Below are 14,597 nucleotides of genomic sequence, written 5' to 3' on the forward strand. Positions count from 1 at the left end.
TGTACAATTTGACATTACACACAGCAGGCACACTGTTGTTTATTACTATGTGGGGGGTAAAATACTATAATATTACATAACATTCCTAATTACTGACCTCAGTGTCTCCAGCTTGCATTGTGGATCTCTTAGTCCCACACAGAGCAGCTCCACTCCTTCATCCTGCAGGTCATTGTCACTCATGTCCAGTTCTCTCAGATGGGAAGGTGCTCTTTGCAGCACTGATGCCATCATTTCACAGCTTGCTTTAGAGAGGTGGCACAGATTGAGCCTGTTTCAAAGGAGAGTGGAAGGTCAGTCTTTTGAACACTGGACATTTTCAGGCCATCCTTCAGCACCATGAGGTCACTGTATCTCATGAGAATGAATGACTATGTTATCAAAATTGATTTATGCTTTGATCAACTAAAACGAAACTGAGTTAAGCTTACATTAAATATTTATGTAATTTCAACGTCATTGTGTCATACAGGTGGCATTCATTGCTGCTTATAGTCGTCATTATATGCAGCTGATGATTTATTCCAAAGATTTACAGACGGGCAGCCAACAGTGCCACACTATGTGTGCACATACACACCTTAAAGATGTCAGTTTACAGTGAGGGCTACTGAGTCCTGTAGAGAGAAGCTGAACTCCAGACTCCTTCAGGTCATTGTGACTCAGGTCCAGTTCCTTTAGGGAGATGGAGGACTGCAAAGCAGAGGCTACAGCCTTACAGGATTCCTCTGTTAGCTTACAAACAGCAAGTCTGCATAGAGTGAGAGGGCAAGAGACAGACGTCAGAAAACAGAATGATGGCATGAATACATTCATACTTCTGCTTGTAAGGAGTCGTACTGGAAATGAGTTTTCATCACAGAATCCTCCCTCAGCAGCAATTACAGACTTTGTAGCCTGACAGCTTCATCTCTAAACGAGTTTTGTTGAATTCGGAGCAATGTGCTGGGTCACTGCCTAGTTTTATGATAAATATCATGCAAACAATATTGCCTTGACAAAAACAGTGTGCAAAATAAAATAGCATAGCTTATTCTTGTACAATTTCCCTGCAAATGGACTCCCACAAATCACCCCAACCTCAGTGTCCAGCTCCCTGTGTGGATGTAGAGCTCTATATGTGCATGGACACACTAGCAGGGAGCACTGAACTGATCTGGGGTCAACTCTCTCTCATCAACACAGCCACAACAATCAGAGCAAATGTTTGAATGTGTAGATGAGACCTCTGTGACCTCTTGTTCAGAGTTTATACTGACCTCAGCTTCTCCAGGTGGCAGTTTGGGTTTCTAAGACCAGAGAGCAGCTTCTCTTCTGATGTTTGCAGATCACAGCCACTCATGTCCAACTCACTCAGTTGAGAAATATATGACTGCAGAACTGAAACCACAACCTCAGAGGAGCTGTGTTTGAGTCCACGGCTGATGAGTCTATAGTGAGAAGTAAACACTATAAACAACAGGTGCATACACATAATGACATAAAAAATATGTTAACTGTTTTTTAGATCCAGCAGAATGCACCAGTCTTTGTGCACCATGCAAAATACAGACCTCACTTTACAGTCCTGATTCAGTGGTTGATGGAGCAGTTCTCCTCCACAGTCCTGAAGCTCACTGTCACTGATGTCCAGCTCTCTTAGGTGGGAGTTTGCCCACTGAAGAATCAAGGCCAAAAATCTTCCTCTCAGTTGACAGCCAACAAGTCTGTAAGAACATAAACCATAAATCTCAGACTAGAGGTGGCCACAGAATATTTTGGATTTTGGCGGATTGCGTGACGCCTGTCGTCGTCGCAAGCAATGTTTGTTCTCTTGCCGTCTGGCAAAAGCTATCTCTTGAGAAAAACAAGAACCGTCAGAAGCTGCAACAGCTTCTCCCCTCAGGCAATATAGCATTGTTTAACTCTTTGGCATACAAGTTGTATAAGTTTGTATCGTTTTAAAACCATTATGTGTATTCACTTGTTATGATCATTATTCTGTACATTTCACATTATCTGAACTCAAACACTTGATTGCACTTCACTGGTGTTGATCGTATCATTTCTTAATGGCTGCTATTTAACACTGTTGCACACTGGTCCTGGGAAATATTTCCGTTCCACTGCAGACGTGTTAGATAACAGAAACAGAAACTTGAACTTGAACGTGTAGATAAGACCTCTGTGAACTCTTTAAGGGTATTACTGACTAGTGCTGCCGCGATTAATCGACATAATCGAACTAATCGATTATGAAAATTAGTCGATGCCAATTTGTTTAGTCGACTAATCGTTTTGCTATTGACGCCCTATTTATTTTTGGTCTCCCGTCTCTAACGGCTGTAATGTTATTAATTCTGTTATTAACTCTACAAAAGTAGGCTGATATTGATATGAGCATATCTATATCTATGGCTATATATCATGTTTTGGCCCTTCAGTTGAGTTAAAAATAAAATGGACACAACAAAATAACGAAAACTTTTTTTTTTTTTTTTTTTAAATAGTCGTTAGATTCATTTTTATTAGTCGAAAGATTAATCGTTAGATGATTAGTCGTTAGTCGCAGCACTATTACTAACCTCAGTTTCTCCAGGTAGCAGTTTGGATTTCTAAGACCAGAGAGCAGCTTCTCTTCTGATGTTTGCAGATCACAGTCACTCATGTCCAACTCACTCAGTTGAGAAATATAAGACTGCAGAACTGAGACCACAACCTCTGAGGAGCTGTATTTGAGTCCACGGCTGATGAGTCTACAGTGAGAGAGGAAAACATTATCAGCAACGTGTGCGCTATACTTCTTAAATTCCAAGATATAAAATGCCCACAGATAAAAATGGACAGTTTTTAGATCCAATAGAATGCACCAGACTGTGTGCACCCTGCGAAATACAGACCTCACTTTACAGTCTTGATTCAGTGGTTGATGGAGCAGTTCTCCTTCACAGTCCTGAAGCTCACCGTCACTGATGTCCAGCTCTCTTAGGTGGGAGTTTGCCCACTGAAGAATCAAGGCCAGAAATCTTCCCCTCAGTTTACAGCCAATAAGTCTGTAATAACATAAACCATGTAACAGAGAATCACACATAGTGAAATTAGAGAAATTCGGAAATAAGGGTGAAAACAGCTAAAAAAAAAAAAAGAACTTGAATATGTAGATAAGACCCCTGTGAACAATCTCAGAGGAGCTGTGTTTACTGACCTCAGTTTCTCCAGGTGGCAGTTTGGGTTTCTAAGACCAGAGAGCAGCTTCTCTTCTGATGTTTGCAGATCACAGCCACTCATGTCCAACTCACTCAGTTGAGAAATATACGACTGCAGAACTGAGACCACAACCTCAGAGGAGCTGTGTTTGAGTCTACAGCTGATGAGTCTACAGTGAGAGAGGAAATCAGTATAAGCAACAGGTCCTCTACAATCCTTACATTCCCAGATATGAAATACCAATGAATAAAACATCAACAGTTTTTAGATCCAACAGAATGCACCAGTCTGTGTGCACTGTGCAAAATACAGACCTCACTTTACAGTCTAGATTCAGTGGTTGATGGAGCAGTTCTCCTCCACAGTCCTGCAGCTCGCTGTCACTGATGCGCAATTCTTTTAGGTGGGAGTTTGCACACTGAAGAATCAAGGCCACAAATCCCCCTTTCAGTTTACAGCCAACAAGTCTGCAAGAGCATAAACCATGTAACAGAGAATCACAAATCGTAAAATCAGAGAGGAAATACAAAGAGTGAAAACTGATGATGTTAGTCTCTGATCAGCAGGGAGCATTATACTAGACAGATCTGGGACCAGTTCATTCACATCAACATTGACATTAAAAGCCCAGTGCTACTCAGACTCATGATCTGAGTCTAGCATCTAAGAACAGTGACAGTCTTCTAATCTACCGTATGTCCAAAGTGTATTCATTTATTCTGCTCATTATTCTGTACATTTCAAATGATCTGAACTCAAGCACTTGATCGCACTTCATTAGTGTTGCTCTTGTCTTTTCTTGGCTGCTTTTTTAAAACATTTTTTTTAACTTTATATTTTAATTGATTGTAAATGCACACTGGTCCTGAGAAACAATTCCACTACACTTTAGATGTTTTACAAATATGGCTGGAATGACAAATATACTTAAAAAACATCTAATAGATAACACCTCTGTGAACTCTGTGTCGTGCAGAGTATAACTGACCTCAGTTTCTCCAGGTGGCAGTTTGGATCTCTAAGACCAGAGAGCAACTTCTCTTCTGATGTTTGCAGATCACAGCCACTCATGTCCAACTCACTCAGTTGAGAATGATACGACTGCAGAACTGAGACCACAATCTCAGAGGAGCTGTGTTTGAGTCCACGGCTGATGAGTCTACAGTGAGAGAGGAAAACACTATCAGCAACATGTCCTCTATACTCCTTACATTCCCAAATATGAAATACCAATGAATAAAAGATGGATGGAGTTTTTAGATCCAACAGAATGCACCACTCTGTGTGCACTGATGTGCAAAATACAGACCTCAATTTACAGTCCTGATTCGGTGGTTGATGGAGCAGTTCTTCTCCACAGTCCTGAAGCTCACTGTCACTGATGTCCAGCTCTCTTAGGTGGGAGTTTGCCCACTGAAGAGTCAAGGCCAAAAATCGTCCTCTGAGTTTACAGCCAACTAGTCTGTAAAACGTAGAGAATTAACAGATAATCACAAATAGTGAAATGAAATCAGATGATGTTATTACATCTTCATAGACTGAAGACTAAAGATCATTCTGACTGCTGCAGAGCTAAGGCCATGATCATCCAGGACTGTTAGTTTACACCGAGCAAGTCTACCAGAAGGAAAAGAGCACTGCATATGGGTCCCAACCCCCTTACACAGCTAACATCTGTTAAAGTGTCACTCCGGAGGGTCTACTTACCGTAGTTAACAACTTCAAACGTTTGATTTAGAGCAAAAAAAAGATAAAAGATAAAAGATAAAAAGATAAAAGATAAAGATAAAAGATAAAAAGATAGTGTTTGTATTGTAACATGTTGCGTCTATTGTTGTGTGGTATGTGATCCTGTCTGCAATCAAATTGCCCATTTTGGGACAAAGAAATAAACTGAACTGAGCTGAACTGAACTGAAATTACTTTCTCTGGTGACAGATAGGTTATAACTGTTAATGTTTATGTTGGTGTCCCGGTACTCAACAGATGCTGATGTGACTTACAACATCAGTAAATACAACAGTCAACATTAGGATAAATATAAACGCAGATCTAAACAACTAATTAACAAGAAGTACAACACATGCAATAGGCAGAAAATGTTTAAAAGTGTGAGTAGTTACAGTAAATATATATCAAAGCTATTAAACAATTAATCACAGAAGACTGCCAAAGACTGAGAAGAGTGATTACTCAAAGCTGTACTAAAGGACAAGTCCTTCAGATCTGATGTCCCTCTAAAAGTGGTTGTGGTTGTGTGATGTCCCTCTAAAAGTGGTTGTGGAACATTTCAGACATGAGGGCATTCGATTCAGTGTTTTGTTCAAATGTACTGTACTGTGAGGAGGATAAGGTAAAACACTCATGATGCTACTGTCTGGTTAACACAGTCTACATTTGACAGCAAGTCTGCAAGAGAAGCAAAATAGTATAAAAGGGTGATGTGGAATGTTTAAATCTGCAGGAAGAATGATAGGGAAATAATATAACTGCCCCACATGCAGTATGTGCCAGGCCCAAAACAACACTATTAAGGGGGGAAAGAGGAGAGAATAATATATGTGCCCTGAATACCATGCACAGCTAACGCTGAACTAAGTCTGTAAGCACATAAACATGTATCATGCAATCATGTGCAATCATATAATCACAAAGTGTGAAATCAGACAGGATACATCAATTCAAGAGATAAACAAATATGCTGTTACTGTCTGGTTAACATAAACTACTGGTTACAAATACTACTAGTATGTCAATAGCTTACAATATTACTGACCTCAGTGTCTCCAATTTGCAGTTTGGACTCTGTAGAGCAGAGAGCAGCTTTTCTCCTGACTCTTGCAGGTCATTCTGACTCAGGTCCAGCTCTCTTAAGGGGGAGTTTGCAGACTGCAGAGCTGAGGCCACAATCTCCCAGGACTTCTCTGTAAGCTCACAGCCAGTTATTCTACAAGAAGGACAGTAAAAGAGCAGTACATATGGTTTCCAACAACCTTATGCAGCTAACATCTGTTGCTGTTACTGTTTATGTCCTGGTACGCAACAGATGCTCTTATCTAAAGTGACCTACTACATCAGAAAATACAGCAGTTAACATTAGCAGACCTGCCAACCTATACGCATTTTCCACAGCAGCATTTTCACATCTATTAACGTCATAAGGTGTGTGGTCTGGGGTATGATCCAAAAATGTTATTTTACAAAACCTGATCTGTAGCGAAAGGGGCATACACAGTACAGCTGAAGATGCACTATCAAGTAAGCAGTCCTTAGAAACACCTCTGCAGGTTAAATATCCTTAAGATTTATTATTTATTCAGTCATCAAAACAGTATGACTGTATCATTATCATGATCACTATATAGAACCTCTAGTAACATTATAGTAACATCTCTCACAGGTAACTTGGTTCTATGACAACAGGACCAAACTCACAACAATTTAGCGATTATTTGTTAATATAGAACTTAACTTACAGAGCCCTTCTGCAGTATCTCATGACTGGAACCAGTCTCCTGCGACCCTCTGGAGAGGTTTGGTATTTCTTCAGGTTAAATTCATCCAGCACTTCTTCAGACATCAGAAGCATATGAGCCAAGGCTGAGCAGTGAGCCAGTGTGAGCTGTTTCACAGCACCTTTCTCTGCCTTCAGGAAAGCCTGGATTTCATCATGAACAGAAGAGTCGTGCATTTCCACCAGGCAGTGGAACAGATTGATGCACCTCTCGGGGGAGATATTTGGTCTCTGCATCACCTTCAGGTTCTTGATTGTTTTTTTCACACTCTCTGGGTTGCTGTGTGTGTGTGTCAGGAGGCCTAGCAAAAGTCTCTGATTTGATACCAGAGAAATGCCATGAAGGAAGCGAACAAACAAATCAAGGTGTCCATTCTTGCTTTCCAAAGCTTTGTTCACTGCATTCTTCAGCAGCTCATCGAGAGGCCAATCTGGCAAAGACCTGGACTTTTTGCTAATAAATGGTTTCAGCACCTCCATGTTCTTACTCAAGAAGGAGGCAAACAAATGAAGTGCAGCAAGAAACTCCTGGATGCTCAGGTGGACAAAGCAGTAAATCTTCTTGTGATGAAACACACATTCCTCCCTGAAGATCTCAGTGCACATGCCAGAGTACACTGAAGCTTCACTGGCATCAATGCCACACTTTCTCAAGTCTTCCTCATAGAACATGAGATTGCCATTCTCCAGATGCTTGAAAGCTAGCTCTGCTAGTTTCAATATGACATCCTTGTGTGATTCCAGAAGCCTCTGTCTATCTGTCTCACTTTCCTCTTGATACTTCTGGTTCTTCCTGGTGGTCTGGATGAGCAGGAAGTGTATGAACATCTCAGTCAGAGTTTTGGGGGCTTCCTTCCCATTATCCTGTTCCAGTATCTGCTGAAGGACAGTGGCTGAGATCCAACAGAAGACTGGCATGTGGCACATGATATGGAGACTCCTGGTTGCTGTAATGTGTGAGATTATTCTGTTGGCTTGATTCTGGTCACTGATCCTCTTCCTGAAGTACTCTTCCTTCTGTGCGTCATTGAACCCTCGTACTTCTGTCACTTGACTAATGCACTGAGAAGGGACTTGACTGGTTGCTGCTGGTCGGGAGGTTATCCAGATGAGAGCAGAGGGAAGCAGAATTCCTTGAATGAGACTTGTCATTAGCACATCCACTGATGATGTTTGTGTCACATCAGACAACTTCTGGTTCTCTTGGAAATTCAGTGGAAGCCGACTCTCATCCAGACCATCAAAGATGAACACAATGTGGCAGTCTTTGTATTCACCATTCTGTAGCTCTCTAAGCTCAGGGTGGAAGTCAAGCAGGAGCCTGTGAAGACTGTACTGATCATGTTTGACCAAATTCAGCTCACGGAACGGAAGCACAAACATGAAATCTACATCCTGATTAGCTTTCTCCTCTGCCCAGTCAAGGATAAACTTCTGCACTGAGACAGTTTTTCCAATGCCAGCGATTCCCTTGGTCATGACCGTTCTGATGTGTCTATCCTGTCCAGATAAGGGCTTGAAGATGTCATTACAGTTGATTGCTGTGTCCTCTGTAGTTTGTGGCCTGGATGCTGACTCTACCTGCCAAACCTCATGTTCATTATTCACCCCTTCACTCTCTCCCTCTGTGATGTAGAGCTCTGTGTAGATCTTGTTCAGGAGTGTTTGAGTCCCTGACCTTATGATGCCTTCACATATGCTCTCAAACCTCCTCTTCATGCTGGCTTTATGGGTCATCAGTACTCTGGTCAGGACATCGTCATCTGTTTGGCAGTACACATGCAAACAAACAAACAAACAAGCAAACAAACACACCATAATTGGTCAGGGTTTCTAAAAACACATTTTCAGCATAACAATATTAGATGTTGAACCATTTTGATTTACTTTAAATAAATGAATAATAGATGGTCTAGAACAGAAATAAATGGTCTTCATATTCAGCATGAATCCTGTTCTTACACATAGATCTTCAAGCCTCACCTGTTAATCTGGCTCTTTTGACTGGAGCATGCTCCGTTTGCAGATGGGTGCTGCCTCTCATGGCCATAGTTATGTCAGGGTTTATAATGGGTTGTGTTCTGGATCTCTTTCTGCACTGTAGTCTCCTGATGGATCAGACTGGCTCCAGTAGCTGCTGATGCACTGCCTGCAGTAGCTGCGCACACACTCCACACCTGGACTGATCCTAAACCCACAATAGGGACAGCAATTGCACCGAGAAACACATCAGCCACAGCACCCAATACTGAAGAAAAGCCAGATGATTTGTGCTGTTGAAAAGCCCTTTTGATATTCAAAATAGTGCAGCACTTGTATACTAAGGACCATGCATGCACACCACAGTGTTCATTTTGTCAACCACTTGCATGAATCAGCTAGTCCAAGTACAAATCATCTCTGCATTAATGTATGCAATGTGTCCTCTCTGCTTTAATGTATGTAACATGTCCTCTCTGCATTAATGTATGCAATGTGTCCTCTCTGCATTAATGTATGCAACGTGTCCTCTCTGCTTTAATGTATGTAACATGTCCTCTCTGCATTAATGTATGTAACATGTCCTCTCTGCATTAATGTATGCAATGTGTCCTCTCTGCTTTAATGTATGTAACATGTCCTCTCTGCATTAATGTATGCAATGTGTCCTCTCTGCTTTAATGTATGTAACGTGCCCTCTCTGCTTTAATGTATGTAACATGTCCTCTCTGCATTAATGTATGCAATGTGTCCTCTCTGCATTAATGTATGCAATGTGTCCTCTCTGCTTTAATGTATGTAACATGTCCTCTCTGCATTAATGTATGCAATGTGTCCTCTCTGCTTTAATGTATGTAACATGTCCTCTCTGCTTTAATGTATGTAACATGTCCTCTCTGCATTAATGTATGCAATGTGTCCTCTCTGCATTAATGTATGTAACATGTCCTCTCTGCATTAATGTATGTAACATGTCCTTTCTGCATTAATGTATGGAACATGTCCTCTCTGCATTAATGTATGTAATGTATAATGTGTCCTCTCTGCTTTAATGTATGTAACATGTCCTCTCTGCATTAATGTATGTAACATGTCCTCTCTGCTTTAATGTATGTAATGTAGAATGTATCCTCTCTACTTTAATGTATGCAATGTGTCCCCCCTGCGTTTGGATTGGATGGTTTGTTCCTGCTCAGTGCTTGCCAGTTTATACAAATTGTGCATTATAACATTTTTATTCTAATATTTTGAGATACTGATTTTCATGAGCTGTAAGCCGTATCATCAAGATTTAAAAAAGAAAATGGCTTAAAATATCTCACTGTAATGAATCTAGAATGAAAGATTCACTTTTTGAACTAAATTACAAGGGAAAAAATTAACTCTTTCTCTCACTTGAAATCTCACTTTTCAGACTGTGGGGGTCCACTGCTACGAATGCGAGGGAGATCCATGGACCGGTCACTCTACATGGACACACAGCTGGGCACTGGAGACACTGGTCTGTGCCTGTGGTCTAGATACACAAGAAGACAAAATACATAATAGACTGAGCGGACACATCTTACAATGCAGCATGTGTGTCAAGCCATGTTGGTCGTGCCTGTTTTGTGACTCATACTTAGGCGGCTTTGCAAGAAAAGGACCTACGTATCCAAATACGTCCCATACTTGGTTCGTGGGGGGTTAAACGCTGTCTAGTCGAATGGTTGGTTAATGTAAGTTCGTTGAATGGTTGGTTAATATAAGTTCGTTGAATGGTTGGTTAATGTAGGTTCGTGGAAGAATTACAAAAAGAAATTCCCATGTTAGACGAAAACATGGGAATTTGTTTTTGCAATTCTTCCACAAGCCTACATTAACCAACCATTCCACGAACCTACATTAACCAACCATTCAACGAACCTACATTAACCAACCATTCAACGAACTTACATTAACCAACCATTCCACGGTACAGTAGCTCTACAGTCATGCCCGACTTCACCATGGCAGAGTGACTCTCTCTAGTCCGACCTGCAGTCATTTCCCAATCCCACGCTTCCTGTCTCTCTCCACTGTCCTATACAAATAAAGGCAACCCCCCCCCCCCCAAAAAAAAAGCTATTATATTCTTAATTTTTTTACAGTGAATAAAAGATACTAAAAGATATTGGTGATTAATGTCAGTGTGCTTACTGCTTAGGCCTATTTTACAGACCTGCACACTGAGAAGGGCAGAAAAAAGGTTACACATTAGCAAAGTAAACCCCTGTAGAGAGGTCTGGGAACATCCCCAGAGGAAACCGTTGGGATTTTAATATATAAATAAAGCATTCTGGTGTACTCAGACAATTTTGCTCATGAAATGTAACTATATTTCACTGTCAATATGTCGCTTTATTGCTTGTTATAAGCATAATTATAATATAAGCATTATTATAATCTGATGTTAAACCATGGGTGCACATGCACAGCACACTCTGCCAGGTGATGGGCATCGGCTAGTTAATAGGCTAATTGAACGTTCCACTGCTTTCAAGCTTATCCAGTGTGTTTCCAAATGCTTCATTAAAGAGGACATAGAATGGATGAATTCCGTATTGCACTGTGTTCTCTGATGTTAAAATAGTATATATTCAACTTTGATTTAAAAAAAATTGCAATTTTACAAGACTAATAAAAAAAACATATATTTAGGCTGGATATTGAAATGGTCTGTTTAACTAAATGGTGCCCTCTTTGGCAACCCCAATTGAACTTCAATGGCTTTGCGATGTCTGACATCACAAGCAGGCTCTTCTAATTTGATTTTTTTGGTGTATATTTCTAAGTTCGAGATTGTCACAATGAGTGAAGGGCACAACCATGCCTCATGTTCATGATAGCTCTTTGTTTATGCACAACCTCTCATAATTCATGAAAACCAAGAAAAAAATAATTTCCATTCTATGTCACCTTTAAATATAGGCTAATGTGTTCCCCTTAAACACACAATAGTTTTTGAACATGTTAGCCTACTTATTAACCGGTATAGGATTGGAGTGTTCCACAGTTCTAGACTGATAGGCATTTTAAGACGCTTTAACATTAACTCCTGTGTATGGAAGCCCGTTTCCGCCACATGGTGGAAAAAAACTGGCAGATACTAAGTCATAATTATGAGATGCAAAGTCGTAATTATGAGATAGAAAGTCATAATTATGAGATGCAAAGTCATAATTATGAGATGCAAAGTCATAATTATGAGATAAAAAGTCGAAATTATGAGATAGAAAGTCATAATTATGAGATAAAAAGTCATAATTATGAGATAGGAAAGTCGAAATTATGAGATAAAAAGTCGAAATTATGAGATAGAAAGTCATAATTATGAGATAAAAAGTCATAATTATGAGATAGGAAAGTCGAAATTATGAGATAAAAAGTCATAATTATGAGATAAAAAGTCATAATTATGAGATAAAAAGTCGAAATTATGAGATAGAAAGTCATAATTATGAGATAAAAAGTCATAATTATGAGATAAAAAGTCGAAATTATGAGATACTTTCTCATAATTATGAGATGGTAAGTCATAATTATGAGATTATAATAAAGTCGTAATTAAGATTATAAAGTCGAAATTTTGACTTTATTGGTTGGTAGCCTGCCTTGACCTCGCATCACTTCCTTCCCGTTCAAAACTGTTGCCGGCAGTGTTGCGCACGTTCACACTCTTCAGTAGCCGGCCTACCTAAATCTAACAAGTTAGGATTATTAAAACAATATTTGAGATGGGAAAGTGGTGCTAAATTTCCATAAACTTTATTCAGTGAACGGGTAAAGCCGTCCGTTTGTAAGCAAAATCAAGAAATACGATCTTTTAGTTCTGTTTACCGTTACCTAGCAACCCCAACAACAAGTGAGTGAATAATTAGTATTCTGCTGTGCCATCACAGGAGGGTGTAGTGTAGCGGGTTAATGATCGGTTCAGCATGCCTGAGATGTGGGGTTCGAATCCCAGTAGAACTGTAGGTTTTTGCATGTCAAAGTACGATCGATTACTTCTTTTTTCATATATAGGTGTCTCTGTTTTTTCTTAGATGACGTTAACTCGCGGCAAATAAGAGTTTGTGCTTTTTGAACCTATAATAAATATATATATTTGACAGGTTCAAAAAGCACAAACTCTTATTTGCCGCGAGGTAACGTCATCTAAGAAAAAAGAAGTAATCGATCGTACTTTGACATGCAAAAACCTATAGTTCTACTGGGATTCGAACCCCACATCTCAGGCATGCTGAACTGATCATTAACCCGCTACACTACGCCCTCCTGTGATAGCACAGCAGAATACTAATTATTCACTCACTTGCTGTTGGGGTTGCTAGGTAACGGTAAACAGAACTAAAAGATCGTATTTCTTGATTTTGCTTACAAACGGACGGCTTTACCCGTTCACTGAATAAAGTTTATGGAAATTTAGCACCACTTTCCCATCTCAAATATTGTTTTAATAATCCTAACTTGTTAGATTTAGGTAGGCCGGCTACTGAAGAGTGTGAACGTGCGCAACACTGCCGGCAACAGTTTTGAACGGGAAGGAAGTGATGCGAGGTCAAGGCAGGCTACCAACCAATAAAGTCAAAATTTCGACTTTATAATCTTAATTACGACTTTATTATAATCTCATAATTATGACTTACCATCTCATAATTATGAGAAAGTATCTCATAATTTCGACTTTTTATCTCATAATTATGACTTTTTATCTCATAATTATGACTTTCTATCTCATAATTTCGACTTTTTATCTCATAATTATGACTTTTTATCTCATAATTATGACTTTTTATCTCATAATTTCGACTTTCCTATCTCATAATTTCGACTTTCCTATCTCATAATTATGACTTTTTATCTCATAATTATGACTTTCTATCTCATAATTTCGACTTTTTATCTCATAATTTCGACTTTCCTATCTCATAATTATGACTTTTTATCTCATAATTATGACTTTCTATCTCATAATTTCGACTTTTTATCTCATAATTTTGACTTTTTATCTCATAATTATGACTTTGCATCTCATAATTATGACTTTCTATCTCATAATTACGACTTTGCATCTCATAATTATGACTTAGTATCTGCCAGTTTTTTTCCACCAAGTGGCGGAAACGGGCTTCCATACCTGTGACCTGTCACAGCAGCTTAATGTGCGAAAACAGTGATTCTGTACAGTAGCCTAGTGATTGCTGAAGTTTGGGTAAGTGCACGTAGCGCCACTGGGGAATTGCACTTCCCCACTAATGCAAAGAGAACAGTAGGGGGAGGGCTACAAAGTTACAACAAAGTTTGAGTTGTTCTCAATGTAGGCAGTCTCTCTACCTAACCTACCTGTCTTTTTAATGACCTGATAGGTAATTTATGTCTAACTATGCTGTTTGCTGATCCCTTCGACATTTTACTAGTCTAGCCTACATGTAGGCGTATTTGACTGAAGACGCAACGCAAATGAGCGTATTGTCTGAAGGGTGAAATAGGCCCCCAAACTGCAACAATCACGCACAGAATCACTGTTTTCGGTCATCAGTCAACGAGCAAATCCACTAATTCTCCAACTAGCGTCCTTCTATAACTTATCTCCAGGTCACGAAATCGACATCAATTATCGCCTCTATATTCGATCACAACGTATAACTCGCTTTAACTCTAGAAAAAACAAAAAGTCCTCCGCGCTCCTGGGTAACTCTGGTGCGTCAACGGGAGAGGACAACTTAGTAGAGAAAAAAGTGGTTCACCGGAGCAACTCAGAAGTTAAGATTTTTAAATATTTATTTAGGTGCCAACATCAAGAGACTAACGTTTCGACGTTGTGTTACGTCTTCATCAGAGTCTAGAATGGTAGGCATGGGTAGATACTTTAATTAGTTCAACAGGGACACCTGAC

The 14,597-nt window shown here is 39.7% G+C and overlaps 2 protein-coding genes across 2 annotated transcripts in view; both read right to left on the reverse strand.

Annotated features, from left to right (window-relative positions):
- Positions 1–6,658: 6,658 nt before the first annotated feature.
- On the reverse strand, positions 6,659–8,795 carry LOC134087302 (NLR family CARD domain-containing protein 3-like). The gene is made up of 2 exons (XM_062540724.1): positions 8,684–8,795; positions 6,659–8,463 (listed from the first exon to the last, which is right to left on the reverse strand). Exons 1-2 carry the CDS (start codon positions 8,748–8,750, stop codon positions 6,659–6,661), a joined length of 1,872 nt encoding a protein of 623 aa, XP_062396708.1. The 5' UTR covers positions 8,751–8,795.
- LOC134077745 (ribonuclease inhibitor-like) overlaps positions 8,765–14,597 on the reverse strand; it is a 30,974-nt gene continuing 25,141 nt past the window's right edge. The window contains exon 9 of the mRNA XM_062533392.1: positions 8,765–8,888. Coding sequence (XP_062389376.1) covers positions 8,765–8,888 — 124 coding nt within the window. The remainder of the gene's footprint in view (positions 8,889–14,597) is intronic.

This window comes from Sardina pilchardus, chromosome 1 (genome assembly GCF_963854185.1).
Source record: "Sardina pilchardus chromosome 1, fSarPil1.1, whole genome shotgun sequence".
NCBI lineage: Eukaryota > Metazoa > Chordata > Actinopteri > Clupeiformes > Clupeidae > Sardina > Sardina pilchardus.

Excerpts from the sequence above, each read along its gene's own strand:
- LOC134087302 (XM_062540724.1), bottom strand. The coding sequence starts at position 8,750 with ATGGCCATGAGAGGCAGCACCCATCTGCAAACGGAGCATGCTCCAGTC. Across the intron at positions 8,464-8,683 it reads CAAAAGAGCCAGATTAACAG|ATGACGATGTCCTGACCAGA; the intron begins GTGAGGCTTGAA and ends ACTGCCAAACAG.